The sequence below is a fragment of the Falco punctatus genome (genome assembly GCF_963210335.1).
Source record: "Falco punctatus genome assembly, chromosome: Z".
Taxonomy (NCBI): Eukaryota; Metazoa; Chordata; class Aves; order Falconiformes; family Falconidae; genus Falco; species Falco punctatus.
Window position 1 is genome coordinate 71451166 of NC_137586.1, and position 17206 is coordinate 71468371.

General features: G+C 39.0%; 1 protein-coding gene across 1 annotated transcript in view; it reads right to left on the reverse strand.

Annotated features, from left to right (window-relative positions):
• The window catches only part of TEK (TEK receptor tyrosine kinase), a 43858-nt gene that overhangs the window by 24445 nt on the left and 2207 nt on the right, over positions 1-17206 (reverse strand). The window contains exons 2-3 of the mRNA XM_080372684.1: positions 6702-7013; positions 1356-1466 (exon numbers count right to left, since the gene is read on the reverse strand). Of these exons, the coding sequence (XP_080228810.1) occupies positions 1356-1466; positions 6702-7013 (423 nt within the window). The remainder of the gene's footprint in view (positions 1-1355; positions 1467-6701; positions 7014-17206) is intronic.

The following is a 17206-nucleotide window of genomic DNA, read 5'->3' on the forward strand; positions in this document are numbered from 1 at the left end:
TCTGCAAGTGGTATTTTAAATGACTGAAGTGAAAGACTGCAACAGTTAAATACAACAGGACAAGTATTTTCTCTTCTTTGCCAGCTGCTGCATCAGGAATCCTCAGAGATGCTATATCAGCTGCAATTTCAGGTGGAGAGCTTGACCTACTGTCCAGACTTATAGCCAGTCTGAGGCTTTTTGCCAAATTTCCAGCTGAAATCCCAGCTAAAGCAGCACCATGATGCAAGCACTCCTGCTCCAACATATCAGCTGGTTCTTGTATGAGAAAATGCTAACAGGAGATCACAAAATGTCCTTGGGGACCCTGAAAAGACAAGTGATGGCAAACTTTCTCCATTGTGCACTGCCATAGATGAATCTCTGAAGAGCAAAGAAATAGGTCTTTAAGAAACTCTGCTTTGCATATTGCCTTTTTAAAAGACACCTTCTGGTTATTTTTCTTTTCCAGCAGAAGTGCACAGCAGCTGGGTTTGAGGCATTGATTCTTTTGCAGTGTGCTCGCTCTTCCTTACCTCATCCTGCTCTATTTACTTACTCTTTCAGTAGCTCACTGTAAACCAGATTATCAGTAGATAAAGATGGACCAGTGCTTTCCACAGCTACAATTTTTTTTTGGTCTAACATTCTGATTAAGTATGAAAGCACTGTCACTTCTAGTGACCAGTATCTTACGACATTTCTACAGGAGGTAGATAGCAAACTGCACATCTATCCAAGTGTCAAGTAGTAGCAACACACAGCTGAATAGTGAGTTACATGTGATTTAGGTGCCATGTTAGAAAAGCTGATGTACAAAATTTTGCAACCTGACTAATCTTTGTAGTTGAATGAAATAAGGATTAGATTTTGCTGACAGTTTTGTCTTTCTAATAACAGATTACTAGTGCTGAATTTCTTAGACTGAAGAGCATTCTAGAAGCTAAATGGCCTTTAAAAGACATTTGAAGAAGGAAAGCTACGCACTTGAAAAGCAGTAGAAATGCAAAGAAAGGTGCAGTAGCTAGGCCTTCATGGTGTCACAGACCAAAAAAAAAAAAAAAAAAAGGATGCTAAAATCAACCAGGTAAATACATGAGGAGATAAAGAAGGAAAACAAAAGAAAGTGAGAAACAAAAGCAAAGGTATGAACAGACGATTTGGCATTCTGGTGGAGGAGAACCAGATCAACTCAATATATTGGGTACGACAAATGTCTCCTTTAGAAAACACTGAATGTGTATGGAATTATGTCTGCTGTGCTGCTCCAGTTGCACAGTGTAGGCATTATCAACAATGGCTTTAAAACAGTTATGTGGCACTGATTAAGACAAGGATAGCAGGAAAAGAAAAGACAAGAGAGAAAGGTTGATTACCATTTTTGTAGATCACTGCATCTTCCTCTTTTGCTGCCATTCTGATGAAGGAAATATTGACGTGCTCTCCCTTATTTGCTGTAACAGTTAATGCCACTGGGTGGAATGAAGCTGAAAACAGAACAGGACAGAAGTGTGGGATAAATAGCAGCAGTTATTTTCTCTACCTGATCTCTGGGACGAACGTTGAGAATGGTTTACAGCGTGACCCTGACTCAGATTCTGACATTTGAATTTCTTTAGAGCACACTCTGACTCACCACCAGCAACCTCAACTCTATGTTTTGACAAAGACAGAGGACTCACCTACACCCTGAAACAACACACTACCCCTAGAACCTGGGGCATGAAATAAACAAGAAAAACAGGATTTTGGCTGAGTAACTGGAAACACTTCCTAACTAGGAGCCCCGATTGGCTGTGAAACACTTTCCCAAGTTTCTTCATCCCTTGAGACATTTTTAAAACAGACTGGATAAAGTACTGGAACATGTATCATAGGCAACAAGCTGCACTGGCAAACAAATACCCTGAGTGACTCAGGTTTTTTTCTGTTTAAGTTTTATGATGCAAAACAGTCAAGATATTCAGGAGATCACAGTCACACAGGGTCTGGGGAAGATGTAAGATAGAGAAGGTCTGTGCTTGTGTTAGTTCACCGTGCTTTTTATAAATACTGAGAGTGCTGGCTTGCACTGAGAACAAAAGAAAAAAAATATTCACAGCCAGTTATACTTTTACCAAAATAGTCTGAATTGAAAATATAGCTTAATTAAAATAAAAAAATATATGAGATAACTGTCTACATTGGTGACATCTTTAAATTTGCCAGTTGGGAAACTGAAATTAATTTTCCTGCTTAAACAGAAAGGTACTTTTATACATTTGTTCATAGTTCTTGATTCAAGAAAAAAAAAGAAGGTAGTAGATATAGGGATTTTCACAAAATTTTTGCTTTTTCCTTACCACTACTAGTGGAAAAAAAGATCTGAGGGCAGTTGGGGAAGGGACAGAAAAATCTCAAGAAATAGTACTTTTTGAAACCAGTGAAATCGTAATTATTATTGCAACATTACTTTGAAACAAGTTAGAAGGATGCTCTCTTTCATTTATTTGGAAAATTCCAAGAGAAAGCTGTGAAGTTTTTTGAGGGCAACTTCAGGTTTTCTGACCATTTTTAGCTCCGAGTTTTTATGCCATACTGTCATTGATATGTTGCATGGCAAAAAAATTACAAGAACTCTTCTAAAATAAGTCAATGTTAACTTCCAAACTGTTCAGCTCTTTATCTGAGTGGGAATGTTACACCTTTGTGCTTTCCCTTTTAGAGCACCCAGGAGAGTGAGGCATTGATTTTAACCAGCCCTTTGTCTTTTTCTGGTTTTGAGGCTCTTTAGCCTTAGGGTTCCGCATGTGTAAATTCCTCTTGGATAAGTCTATCCTGCATCTTGTTTCTGTTCAGATCCTGAGAGCCTGATTCTGCTGCCACCTGCCTCCCCAGCAAGGTGAGTGTGACCTTTCTGACAGAAAGACCTACCTGAGCCTCATCTGGAAGAAATCTTTGAAAAGCCATTCATGCTAGCATAGGTTCCATTTTTATTAAAGTCACATTTATTTCACAAGGAATATTTTAAGGAACACATACACAAGTTAGTATGAACTGTTATATGAACTGGTAGCTTATTCATAAAAATGCCATGTATCTGTAGTCATACCTCTTTTTTTCAGTTCATTTTTAGAAAACTGTCAATGAAGTATACTTTGGCTCATATCAATGGTTGCAGAAAATTAATCTGGAGCCTGTGGCTGAAATTTGGTGGCAAAGAAATACACAGAGATAAGATCAGAAAGCAGAGAGAAAATTATGAACTATCTTTCTGTTATATTAAATATGTAATAAAGCTGTAAAAAGTGAGCAGGTGGATGCTAAGTCAAAGTTTTTATGAGGCTGAAACTGTGTTAGTATGTCCACAATATTATTTTGTAAAATCTAAGTGGGTAAAAAGGGTGGTATTCTTGCAATATTTGAGGAGAGAACTTTTTAATACTTTCATTTCAGAATAGCATTTTAATTAAAAATCAGGATGTTTGTGTTATATGATGTAAAATTAAGGAAAATTTGAGTAAAAATGGAGACATTTCTATCAACTCAAGCCAATCTCTCTCCCAGAATTTTACTTCCTTGAGGATTTTGACATTTTAATGATTTGTTTCTGATTGGAAGTAAGACAACAGTTGACTTCTCCTAATTCTTTGCAGAATGGAATTTTTGTCCCCTGTGTAGTTCTAATGTTTATGTTCTGAGCTTCTGCCACATGTTTTCATTCCTTTGTAAGTGCTATCTAATTGATTTCAACCGATTTCAGCAGGACTCTTCCTGCACGTGCATGGAAATCTACTGAGCATTTACCAAGTCACTGAGGCACTGGCATCTGAACGTACATCTTTGAGAAACAGGGAATTCTAGTACAGAATGATATGTAAGATCTCATTAGGAACAGGCAAACAAAAACTGAAAGCAGTCCCAACTTACTGTCAGATCCTGATTCAGAAGTTATTTATGAATATAACAAATGTGTGGTGAAAATCCTAATCTATTTAGAAAAAGAAAATTCAACAACTTTCGCAAAAATTAATTGCAAGTTATAAATGATCTTAAGTGTTTTATTTGTAGTGGAGTTTGGACTAAATTTAGTGAGGCACTGCTAATTGTTTTAATAAGATATTAAACTTTTGTATTCCCATTTTCTCTTCTTTGTATGTTGTTTAGCTTAACCGCAGGACTTTTTCTTCAGAGTACTGTTGCAATGGAAAGCAACACACACTCCCTGGTGGGCTCTGTTCCAACATATTTTTAGATTGTTACTTGTATTTCATGATTTCATAACTTGAGTGTGCCAATTCCTTATAGAGACATAATGAACTATATTGCAGTACAAGTGCCATAACGTGTCGCTAGCATTTCCATTATTGTCCCTTTGCCTGCTTTAGAGAGTTTCTGTGGGGGAAACTTGGATTTATTGTGTAGAGAAATGACATAAATTATATTTGACTAGATGCAGAACAGTTTATATAGTGTTCTATTCTAGATAGTGTGCTGTATACAGTATAAGCATTACTCTCCATACATACATAAAACATAATCTGTTCTCTCTCACTGCATGTATGCAAATTACATATGTAACCATAATGCTACAATATAAAGAATTCAGAACAGGCTCATTACTTTCAGAATGGCACACATGTACAGTAAAACAGGAAAATGAACCTGTTATCTTCCTGTGTTATACAGCAAAAATCTTCACGGTGTCTGCATATCTGACAATAGGTACGTAATCAGGCAGATGAGAGTTCCCGCTAAAGTCAGTGGGGCTAGCCAAATGGTTAACGAGTAGTGAGTGCTTCAGCAGCTTCTTGCCCTGAGACTGCAAAACAGTGGCTGGATTTTCAGAAGTGCTGCTCCCTCCCATGTTTTTGTGTCCTCAATGGGAAACTGCAAGTTTCAACTCTTGCTCAATTTTTGGTGTTGAAAAACACATTCTGCCTTTAAAAATTAATCAGACAACAACAGTGAAGGGGAAAAAGGCTTGTTTTCCAACTACAGAGTCTTTGCCAAACCTCACAGTCCTTCACTGACCTCTTCTTCCTCTTTCTGTGCACTTTAATAGCTTTGAGAATTTCTGTTGTGCCTCTTTCTCACCGGTCTAGCCTGATTAGATTATATGCTTTCACTGACAAGTCACTAGCTCAGGTTTTGTCAGTGAAAGCTTTTGCAGAGAAAATCCAAGAAATTGGTTCAAACCCAGAAATTATTCAAAGAAACCTACCTACTGCTGGTGTGAATGTTGTGTTATTTCTGGTTAGAACAACTTCTGTCGCATAGGAAGCTCTCAAAGGTTGATTACTTTAAATTCTCTGCTTCTAGGTCCACAGATACCAAGTGCAAAAAACTGATTGGTTGAGAAGACACTCTTCCACCCATGAAGGTTGCTGTACACAACTGCCAGAGATGTGGTCAACTCACTGGCATTCTGCCACAGACAGGGTCACATTGACTTTCCATGGACTATTATCTTATCTCCTCCTCATTGCAGCCTCCTTTGAAACAATGGAGTTGTCAGCCTCCATCTGCAGAGCTTTCGTAGTGACCAGTCCAACCCTTCAAACACCACATTTGGTCAGAAAATACATAAGCCAAATTAAATTGCACTTGTTCTGCCCACCTTGTTTCTGATGTTCCCACACTAAAAGAAATAAATAAACACTAGCTGTAGCTTGGACAAATGAAAAATACCTTTTTCTAAATTTGCAATTTCAGTGGATACGAACAAGGATAATAGCTCCTAATAAAACCTTATAAAGAAAGATTAAAAGTATCAAGTCTCCTCAAAGACAAGCTGCCATGGTACAAAACATTAGCAGTACAGTGAAGTCTGCTAAAAATCAGTGGAAGTTTTGAAAACTTGATTTGCTGCAGTAAATCAACTAGTATTTCTTGCACTTTTTTGTAGTTTATGGTGATCTCTGCTTTGGAACTTGTCCCAGGAGTGTAATGAGGTGCAGAGACAAGCAAAATTTTGCACATAACAAAATGCAATTTAACGGCTAGAGTGCTGGACCTTGGAAATCCCACCTTCTCATCCCACCATCTCGTCGCCATATTTACTTTTTTTACTGTGCATAGCCTTAAAAGAAAAACCAAGTCAATAGTGAAATCCATAGTGAATTTTTTGTGAATAGCCTTATTTGATTTTGGGAAACTTCGCTGGAGTTTCTTTCCACTGTTGAGCTGGATTTTTTTTTCATACTGACACAGACTGTGCAGATCCAATATTGCTGATCTGTAGTATTACTGAAACCTAGGCAATGCAAGGGATTTTCTAGCCTCAGGTTGCCCATGTATTAAAAAAAAAAAGGATAGTGACGTTTAGCTGTCTACATCTCATACCTGTCAAGACTTTAAAGTGGAAGCATGTTCAGAAATCAAGGGTCTGGGATGTGAAGAACCCATGGCAGAAGTTATCACATGTCATTTCATGGTGTGAGTGAGGCCAGTACTTACCTTATTTGCCACCTGACTTTGTGTTCCTGGTAGTAGCCAGGTACAGGCAGAGTACCTACAGATGTCTAACTAACTTCCATGAGGAAATGACCAGCAGCTAGTATCAATCACTTGCCTGTGAACCTTAGAAAAGAAACATGGGCTTGGGACAAGTCTATTTTTGTTGACTCCAGACTGCCTTGCCTGCTCTGGATCCGTGTTTGTGCCCACTTGTGTTAACCAGGGATAGCTGCCAGTCTGCAGGCAGTGACATGCAAAATTAAGATGCGACCACCATACAGTACCTCCCAGCGGCATCTTCATGGTATGTATCCTTGTCACCTCATCCTTGAGTTTCCCTTCACAGTAATATGCTCCAATAGTTTCACTGGCCTGTTCCCTCTTCCACACCACTGTTTTGGCTGTTGGTCTCTTGGAATCTTCATTAACTTCCAGTGGTTCCCGGTGCTGGTTTGTCACATCCTCCTGGTCTCGGTCTATTGTGATAGACTCACGGGAGCGCCATTTGGAAGTGATACAGATAAGTGATGTCTCTGAGTTGCCCACCAGAGGCAATGAATTGATCAGTATGAGGTCCAGTGTCGCTTCCACTTTACCTAAGGAAAAAAGCAACAAATGGAAAAGTTTTACTGCAGAGTTTGAGTATGACTGATCAAACCACAAGATAAGCTGTTTCACTGAGTACTCAGGTTTTCGCTGTTTTGTGTCTTGCACAGCTTTTGTGCAAAATAGGAAGACTGCAGATTAAGTATTCTGCTACATGGACTTTGGGATTTACTTTGTATGTCATGAACAGACAGAATTTGTTCTTCTCGAAAGAGGAAATAAGCTCTTCAGATCTGTGGAATTTATTTTAAAAGATGTTGCAGAACCAGGTAGATCCTTAGATAGTTAGACATGTACAAAAACGCCCCAAGTATGGTGCTTTGCTGGTAACAGGGTCAGTAGATCATAAGGTTGTCAGCTAATAGTGTTTCTTTTATGTCATTTACATGGATTTAATATGTTTAAATTAATGTAAAGCAGATGTTTTTATATTTTATACTTTCAGTTATAGGAATTGGTAGTACTTTGAGCACTTGGGGTATGGGTTTTTTCAGCTGTTTTATGAATTTGATTTAATGATTTCATCATCATTCACATTAACCACTTGAAGCCCTAACAGACAGTAGCAAGAACCAGGGCACAATGAAACTTTATCAAAAACAAAGAACAAGTCAGCAGCACTAATAAAGCCATTTTTTATGAGGTCAGGTTTAAGTCAATCAAAATGTCTCCCTTTGAACAATCAAAGTGCCAGAAATACATGGAGGTGGAAGTTCTTTGGAAATGATAGATACAAGCTTAATTAAAACAATTTCTGGCAGAATGCTACAGATCTAGTTGTTCAAATGCACATAGCAGGACGGAAATACAGCTCTTCTGTAATCAACAGTTTGCAAATGACAAGCGTTTGCCTTTACTTCTGAAATTCAGGGCAAGGAGAAGGGAAACAGTAACATTTTTTCCAGCTGAAACAGGAAGAAGAATTGATTTCTTTTATCCATCACATCTATTTTCCTGGTTTGGATACAAGTGTATTTTGTATTTATACAGAGAGAGACCAAATATTTAGGGTCATTCAGCTTCCAAATGTTTCTCTGATTGGAAGGAAGGGCTATAGTCTCAGATAAGGGAGGTCAAAAGGTCTGGGTGCTGGCTGCAGCCTTTGCGTGTGTCTCTCCAGTGCTCAGGGCCAAGGGAGGAGGTCCTCTGCTTTCAGTGCCAGCAGCCCCTCTGGGGACTGAAGTATCTTGACAGCACACTGACACGCACCGCGCCTGGGCAGCCTGCCGCCATTACCACCCTCCAGCGTGCCAGCCCTGATAATCTGCAGCTACATAATGGAGAAATGAAACCTTCCCGAAAAGTTGCGACAGCTGTTACAGTAAATATTGCATAAAGGAGCAGGTCAGCAAAGTCAGTTCACCCTGTTGCATATTACATAAATAAATACTTCAAAAAAAGTTAAAGAAGAATGTGATAGAAATGAGGCCAGATTTGTGAATTCATCTTATAGGGCATTTATCTCAACATTTTCATTTTTATATGGGGAACATTTGTGCTCCTACTATGGGTCTGATGCATCAGCTGAAGGCAGATATAATTCAACAGTCATCAACTCTGAGAGCAGACGGCTTCAGTTTGTATCAGCAAGGATCACACACCAGGTAGAGATATTCTTAAACCCCAGGATCATGATTTCTGCCAACTTCTGTAAAAATCAGAAACAAATCTGCATCCAAACTCTGCAAGTTGACGTGATTATCTATGTGGAAGTCAGGCAGGGTGCTGCAGATCAGAACTGAAGTATTTTGGTGTTTCTGCCTAGCATCCACAGGCACAGAGCTGCATCTGTCCTTCCGGTACAGAGGTATGGGCCCAGGCTGCTGGGGTCCTTCAGAAGGTGGCTGCTCATCCAGGGCTGCAGTTCCATATCTCTGGAATTTCTCTGTTCCTCTGACTTCCAACACAGATTGAAAGTTGAATTCCCTCTTTCCCTCTCTGCATCTCAATCTTTCAATACACTGAAAATAAGTAGTAGAAGTCCAAGTTTTGAGGACTAATTTTCATGTTGCCTTTGATTACTATGCAAGGAATAGCAAAGCAAAGTTATATCATACTTAAGGCATTTGCTGCATGCTTTTTTGTTTCTTTGTAGTAATACAAATCACATAATCAAGGTGTAACCCTACCATAGCTCAGGCATATTACTCATTTACACTTGCAATTATTCCAAATTAATCAAAATTTAGCTATTGGTGGATGGATAGTGTTTTGATTGATTGTCTAAATATAGGTGTTTTTTTGTCATATTAAACACTGCAGACAAGCGAGACACCTCTGTGAAGTAGATGAAGCACAGATGGAGTTTCTTGTCTTCCTGAAGACACCACTAGAAGGCCTTTCTGCATCTGAAAGGGAGTAATATCTATGCATAAGCATGGAACCATATGCCAGCATGATTTGGCAGCTAATATTTCACAGCTGGAATATATCGCAAACAGAAATTAAAATACATCCAAGTGAAGGTTTTACACTAAGAAAAACTATGCTTTAGGTATATTTTTTTTGGGGAAAAAAAGCACCCTAACAGCACATTGACTTGAAGGCAACTCACTCGTTCAAGACTGAATCTAGTTTTAAATTAGCCTAAGGCTCTGAGGTGATAGGTAGGCTTTCTTTGACTCCACTGGGAGCTGCTGCCCTTAGACTGTGGAAAAAAACCCAAATCCTCAGAAAAGTATAAAATGCACATATGCTTTATGCATAGGGATACCTACACCATCTCTTTCTGATAATGCAACTTGAACTTGCCCAACTGTCTTTTCGAGAAAGGAATCTACCTAGCCTGGCAAAACGTAGGCAAATTCTACCCTTGATGTTAATGAAGACTTTGAGTATGTAAGGACCAAATAAGGACAACAGGATCTGGTGTTCTGAGAAAAACACAAAAAAACATACAGACAGGAAACGTCACGTCTGTACCAGTGACAATCCTCTGTGCTTCCTTGAAAAGGTCCTTTGGTTCCTTCCCTGGTCCTCAAAGAACTGACGCTATCAGGAAGGCAGTTTGCTGTGTCTACAAATAGATTTTGAGAAGAGAGGCACTTGCAGAAGGCTAATGCTGGAAATGGGTGACACCGTGCAGAGAGGGTTCATTGCCCAGTGTTTTTGACACACACTCATTGTGGTGCAGTGGTTTGAGCCCTTCTAGCACAGAGGAAATGGCATGCCCTAAACCAGTAAATTTATATGATAGCACATGCACTATAACCCAGATGGCACGATGAATGCAGGAAGGCATGCAGTTCCTCTTGGTCCACTCATAACGACAGGATTGTGCTCCTTCTTGCTAGGTGATACCTGGCTGTATCTTTCACAGCTTCTCTAGCACATACTTGCCTGGGGAAACCGTACTGGACAGAGAATAATTGTGTATCACGCTGCCTCTGCAGCCCCGTGTGTTCTCATTCCCTACCACAGTGCCATTCATACAGGCACACAGTCGTCATATTTTCTGTACTGTGTCGCACCAGCAAAACTCAGCCAGGGCCAGCTGGAAGCAACAGCTCTCAGAAACTCCCTGGAACACATCCCAGACACAGGTCTGCTCAATGAGCAAGAAAGTCTCCAATAAAGTTTAAAATATCACTTCCCTAGATCAGAATTGCTGCTAGACACTGGTTTGGGAATAAAGCAATGTGGCAACCTCAAACTGAGGTGGTTTAATGCCATAGATGGGTACACGCAAAGTCTTACGAGAACAGAAAAGCGTTATGAATTGTCCTTTTGTCTCAGAAAGTCCCTGCCCAAATAATTCCAGATTTACGCTGTTAACCCTTGTTTCATCCCCAGGAAAACATGGAAATATTCAAGAAAATTTCTACCTAATATGAGGCCTTTGCAAACTTGTCTGTTAACTGGAAAAGTGCTCAATACTGTGGAGCAGCAAACATACCCACTTCATAACTTTGTAACTCTGTATCAGACAGTGGCCATCACGGTAAAGAGTAACTGTACGCCACTGCCCCCCAAACAAATACTGGATCACTAGCCCATATTTGCAAGGCCTACTGAGAATGCAAATTTCTGAGTACATGTTTTATTTAGCTATTAATTAATACTGAGTAGTAGCAGAAGGGAAGAAATTATTTGACATTACACATGTAATGATGCCTTTATTTTCCTTGCATTTGTAGAGCTTTATTATTAACTGCTTGATGTGAATATAAGATGGAAGTCCTTCCCCTGGCATTTTGAGCGTAACAGAGGAAACAGAGAACTGCAGTAAGAGGTAAGTGGAAAGATAAATACTTTCCAAGTACTAATTGCTTAAGATAAGAGGGAAGGGCAGAAAATTCCAGTAAATTCTACCCCTTTTTTCATCAAGTGAAGCAAAGGAAATAAAAAGTGATGCAATTTGAAATACTTAAGCTGTTTTGGTTTTGTTTTGTTTTGGTATTTTTTTTACTTTGAGGCAAAGTTATTTCTGTTAGGGGATGTGAATCTAAAACATATAAATATGATACTATTAGAGAGAAAATAGAATTTGTGCTTAGTTCAGGCTCGGTGTTATGCTGAAAGTAAACCAGTTAGTTCCATATGACAGTCACTGCAGGATTTAAAAATCATTTTGAGACTGATGGAAACGTACATCCCAGACTGCCAAGTTATCAACCCCTCTTTCTTCAGGTCTCTTAAAAAAACAGCACCAAGCACTCTCTCTCCTTGAAAAAATAAGATTTTGATTTAGAACAAAATGAACTTGCTAAATATCTGCACCTCGGTATTTCTCATTTGTATCTTGTTTTGTAGTTACAAGTTCACCTCCTGAATTGTATTTTTCTGTATAAAACCACATACCAGTTTAAAGGAATTTAACTAATCTATTTATAAATACAAATGGCAGTCATTTAAATAATTTTACTTTAAAAATATAGCTATAAATTACATTGATTTAGTATTTATTTATTTATTAACCAATTATGCAATACTAAACATAATCAGGATGGAAATAATGAAAGTCAAATATGAAGACGTTAACAAAATAAGACATCCAAGCCCCATGTCTCCTCTCTCTTAAAAAAAAAAAAAAAAGAAAAAAAAAGAAAAAAAAAAAAAGAGTACTCTTTACTTACTATTAAAGCTAGTGAGAAACTAACCCAAAATATTAGTTGTGTGGGGATAGTTTTCCATATGGAGAGTGGAACATTTACCACACCAGAATTTGGCAAACTTTATTTCCTCTTTTTCTGTGCACTCAATACTTCTTTTATCAATCTTGGTTATTTTTTGTTCATATTCTAAAAAAGAAAATCAATAATCTTGGGGGTGGGGGGGCTTTGAAATCACATATTCATTTTATGGGCTCACTAGTCTCTTAGTGTGCTGGAAACTTCATCTGGGATGCAAAGATAGCAGCAGCTCAGGTAGCTTCATCCAGTGAGTCAAATTCTCCTCTAACAGCTCAGTCCACAAGAAAACAAGGCTGAAGTGATTGTTACTCAAACAGATTAACGTTCTTTGCTGCACAGCAGCTGCAGCAGGACCAAAGAAAGAGGGACAGAAATGCTGCTGAAAAACACCTTATAAATGAGCAAAAAGTCAAGTTTTCCAATGAAAGCTTTCTTGTTATCCATGGAAAAAATTTTATGATTGTATCTTATGTGATGTTACTGGGCAGCTGTGCAACAGCTCACAGCTCTTGCCCTTAGAAATATGTTGGTATTTGTGGAGGGAAGGTACTGTGAAACTAATAATAAACAAGATAGTGACAGAACATCAGTTTGCTACTTAGTAGCAGCGGGAAGACCACAGCACAAGTGTAAAAAATGAAATAGCCTGTCAAAACTACTAGGGCTAATGCTTTCTTATGGGTCCTTGGGTACATCTGAGGCAGTGAAAGGAAATGCAACTGCCTTCTTGTAAAATAGGGTGTAATTGTTTTCTCTACATTTCACTTGTTTCATAACCTATGAAAACAACCTTTTAAGATGAAAGATCTAGGAAAGAAACACTGGTGCAACCTGGTTGGGGGTTTCCCAGTGAGGGTGCCTAAATGTGTGAGTCTAAGTAACCAAAATGCAGAAAGATGCTTTCTCATGTCTTCTCCTTAGGCCTGGTTGACCATAAGCAAGTAAAGCAGAAAACAACATATCAGCAGAAATTGCTTGTTGAACAACCAGCTGACGATGTGCTAGGTAACACTGAAAAAGGATGAGGAATGTATGAAAGCTCAAGTAGGGCATGCTTGTAGTTCAGCTACATCTGGCTGGATTTGCAGCTAGCCAAATATGGGTACTGCTGTCAAGAAAGTACTCACAAGCAAGAATAAGTACGTCCATAACAAGGGTACTTATGTACATAAGGTACAAAGACATAAAGGGTAGTCTTTGTAAGTTGCATTATGAACCTACTACGTATGCTGCATATATCTATTGTATGCTGTTTGTGCACACATGCCAAGCTGAAGTATGCAAAATAACATAATCAATTAGACCTCACAGGATTTATCAGTGCATACAACATGCATAAGGTTGTCTGGGAGTGTCTGTGGAGTGTTTGTTGCAGGGCAGACACACTCTAATGCGTTCTTACCTGCAGTGTACCCTCACTTTGCCACTCACTGATTTTTCTGAGCAGAGTAGTGGGAGGTGTTCCTTGTGCTAAGCACACATTGTGACAAATGAGGCTGATGTCACTAAGCAGTGGCATGTCAGGGATGAACAGCCAGAAAATAAGACAAAAGAAAATCATGAGCACAATCAGAAGTGCGGATGGAACTACATTATCAAGAGAAACTTGTTACACTCCAGAGAGGAAACTAACCAAGCCACTTCATTAGATAGGCTGACACAATGCAAAAAATTAAAATAAATACCAGGAAAGCAAAACATCAGCCTTGAAAAAATGTACATAAATTAATGACTCTTGAATATAGAAATGTCATTTGTGAACCTGTCTTTCAAAAATGCTTTCAGAACTTAGTAAATGCCTAATAACCTTCACACCCTGAAAGTATTTGCTTCTCCTAGTGATGAATTACAAAATGAATTTTGATGTTTTTTTAACTTCTTTATATTTAACCATTGTTTAACATTATTAGTACATGTTCTAAGTTTGAGTGTTACTTGGAGAATAGTTATAAAACCTGTACCCTAAGAAACAATCAGCACTTTAAATTCCTTACAGGAAAGTCTCCAGTTCAGACATGGGCTGTTTTTTTGCTGTGTGTCTCCTCTGAAACTGCAGTGGAGCAGCACGCTAAATACAACCTTGCAACTAGCGCAGGATAGATACTGTCTTTGGAGGACAGTTCTTCATGGCAATTTATCTAAGATTTTCATCACCCTGGTCCCAGATAGGTCTTGTGTCACAGTGGAAGCTGACCGTGAAACTATACATCTGTCTCACACAAGTGGTAGATGCATCCATTTGTGGTTCATTTCTTCTGAGCCTACCCAACACCCCCAACACCACAATGACTTCTTGGTCTTCCTTGGAAAGCTGAACAGGGTTTTTGCGTGTTTAAGAGACAGGAGACAGGTCTGGGCCAAGCAGGGTCAAGTCTACATGACCAATAGAGAGCAGATTTCCAACCCAGGTAGTTCTCATTGTGGGCACATGGAGGACCAACTCCACATCTTCCCTGCCCTAAAGCCAGCTGCTCAGCTGCAGTCAGTCTCTGACTTCTATGTTCCCTCTTATCCACCTAAAGCCTTCCAGATAAAATTCTTGTGGGTGTGAGACCATCTCTGCAAAACACTACAACTTCATTTTTTTCCCTGAAATGAAATTTCAGCAAAAAAGTAATCCATCCAACCAGCTTAATTATGAATAAATACCCAAATTTGTGTATGCGTGTATCTATATATGAAATCTATTTCTAAAACAATAGCATATGTTAACACTTGTGAATGTAGAGTGATTTCATTTCATCTTTTAGATTTGATTCCTCTCCATTTGATGCAATGCCTTTTCATTCCAGACTATTCCCAGCTGCTGAAATGGCCTTCAGGAACACAGTCTTCCTGGGAGCTACTCTACCTCTCACTAGGTCTGAATGAGGCACACACCAAAAGCAAACTCTAAAAAGTAAAAGAACTGGAGAGAATCAAACCACTTCTGTAATTCCAGTTAGGGTAGGTGCCTGCATAAGGCTGAAGCTGTTGCTTTTGGCTTCCAACTGCAGGGTCAGAAAGCGATGAATTAGATCACAGCTGGAACTTCTTTTAAAAAAAACCATATAGCCATCAATGCAAATAAAACAAAACAGCTCTCTTTCTCCCACAAGACAGATCCATTGATTCTGCAGGCATGATTGTCATAACAGAACTGTGCAGAAATACCAACATTCAGCAGGTCAGAGATTCCACAAGTGATTCCTGTGGTAGGCCCATCATTTCTGGATTACATGAAGGCTACATCTCAAGAATGGTCTGAGTTCCATGTAAATTGCAAACCTACCAGGGTACTGTTCTCTCTGGGTAAATAACCTGAGTGTTGCAGGCAGATGCAGTTGCTGGGTCTTACAAATCAAATACACTTGAGGAAGAACAAATGAAATCCTTTTTTAAATTCCTTTTGCAATTCTCATTACTAGTTTGATAATTTAGGTTACGGGAAGGTCGTGTGTGAGCGTAATGTCTAGCCAGCATAGTTTTCAAACAACTGTGATTAAAAGCTCAAACATGATTTGTGTTCACTGCTTTGGCTATGTCAGGCTCAAAACACCAAAACCCTCAAAAACTGCAGCCATAAGACAAGCTGTTTGAAGTTCAGGTGCCATTTTGGTCTGACAACAACACATTTGTTGTAAAAGGACTAGTCCCTTTAATTATGGGAAGAATGACATTCATGTGCACTGTCAGAGGCGTGTATTAACTAAAGGTTAATACAAGTTTTCTTTAGATTAAGTTAATCTTCACAAAAGAAACAAAAGTCTTGCAACAGAAGTATTCATTAGAGCTTCCCAGTCTAACTAAAAATTATGACTTTTTGTAATTTTGGAGTTTTGTAATTTTGAAGAGCCTGCAGCATTATAATAATGCTTATATCTCTATATATAATAAATGTTAAAAGCTGTTTCATTTTATGACTATGTAAATGAGTCACATAATAATGATAGTATTTACAATTCATGTTTTTTTCATAACACCTACTGATCCAAAAGAAAAAGCAGACATCGACAGGGATGATAGGTGGATGCCGCTACACTGTTAGCTCCACTGTAACCCTTTCTTAAAAGGCTAATATAACCTTTTGAGTCTTTTACCATATATGGATCCAACAGCTAAATTAAAAAAAAAATAAATTCAGTATTTTTAGAAAACCACTGGATCTAAGGTTATTGATAGAGCAAAGCTATAGCACAGAAGACCCTGCCTGTCTTGGAGAATGGCGACATTTGACAATGTATTTGTTTCCTGCCAGAAACAGTCAAAGAAATGTACTTGAAACTCATTTTAATTGTTGCTGCTTTCCAAAATCTCTTACTGATTGTGGCCATCTTGCTAAAATAAGGCTCACACATGAACATTTCTGAGACTTAGCCCACTGTGAGAAGCCGTAAGCAAATTTCCAGGCTATCTGAAGATGTTAAGAGGCAAAAGGCAAGTTCAGACAGTCATTCCTTGCTTTGTCCTTAGCCTTCCATGGGAACAGGTGAGTTTGTGGCTCTTCTTTGACCAGGACTTAACAGATAATTCCTAGCCACAGCCTTGCCTTGGGTTTTGCATTCATACTTCAGAATGGATGCCAGGATCATTTTGATCCTACAAAATGTTGACTGAGTAGAATCAACCAAAAGACAAACATGCGGTGATGCTCAGTCTGATTTCAAGAATGTCGATAGGATGAAGTTCAGCCCCTTGTCAATTTAGTTGAACATTTGCTATGGCAAGCAGTGACCATACAGTACAAAACTGAGCCTTTCTGTATGTTTTGAACGACACCTCCCAAATCAGGCCTCTAGCTGAGAATGGGCTACTGTTACTCAAAAAAAAAAAAAAAAAGGACATGAAATCAAAGGCCATGTCTCGTAATGGAGGTCAAGCTGGCGGTCTTCACCTTGGGAAAGGGTGGAGTGTATTTTGTGCCTACCCAGCAACACACCCAGGGAGGCCCACGATCATCAGGGACAAGGTTAAGCCAGTTCACTGTCTGCACTGAGTGTAAAGCCTCCCCTGCTCAGGGAATGTCATTCCCGCTTTCCTGAACTCCGCCTGCAGTATCTAGAGGAAAGCGG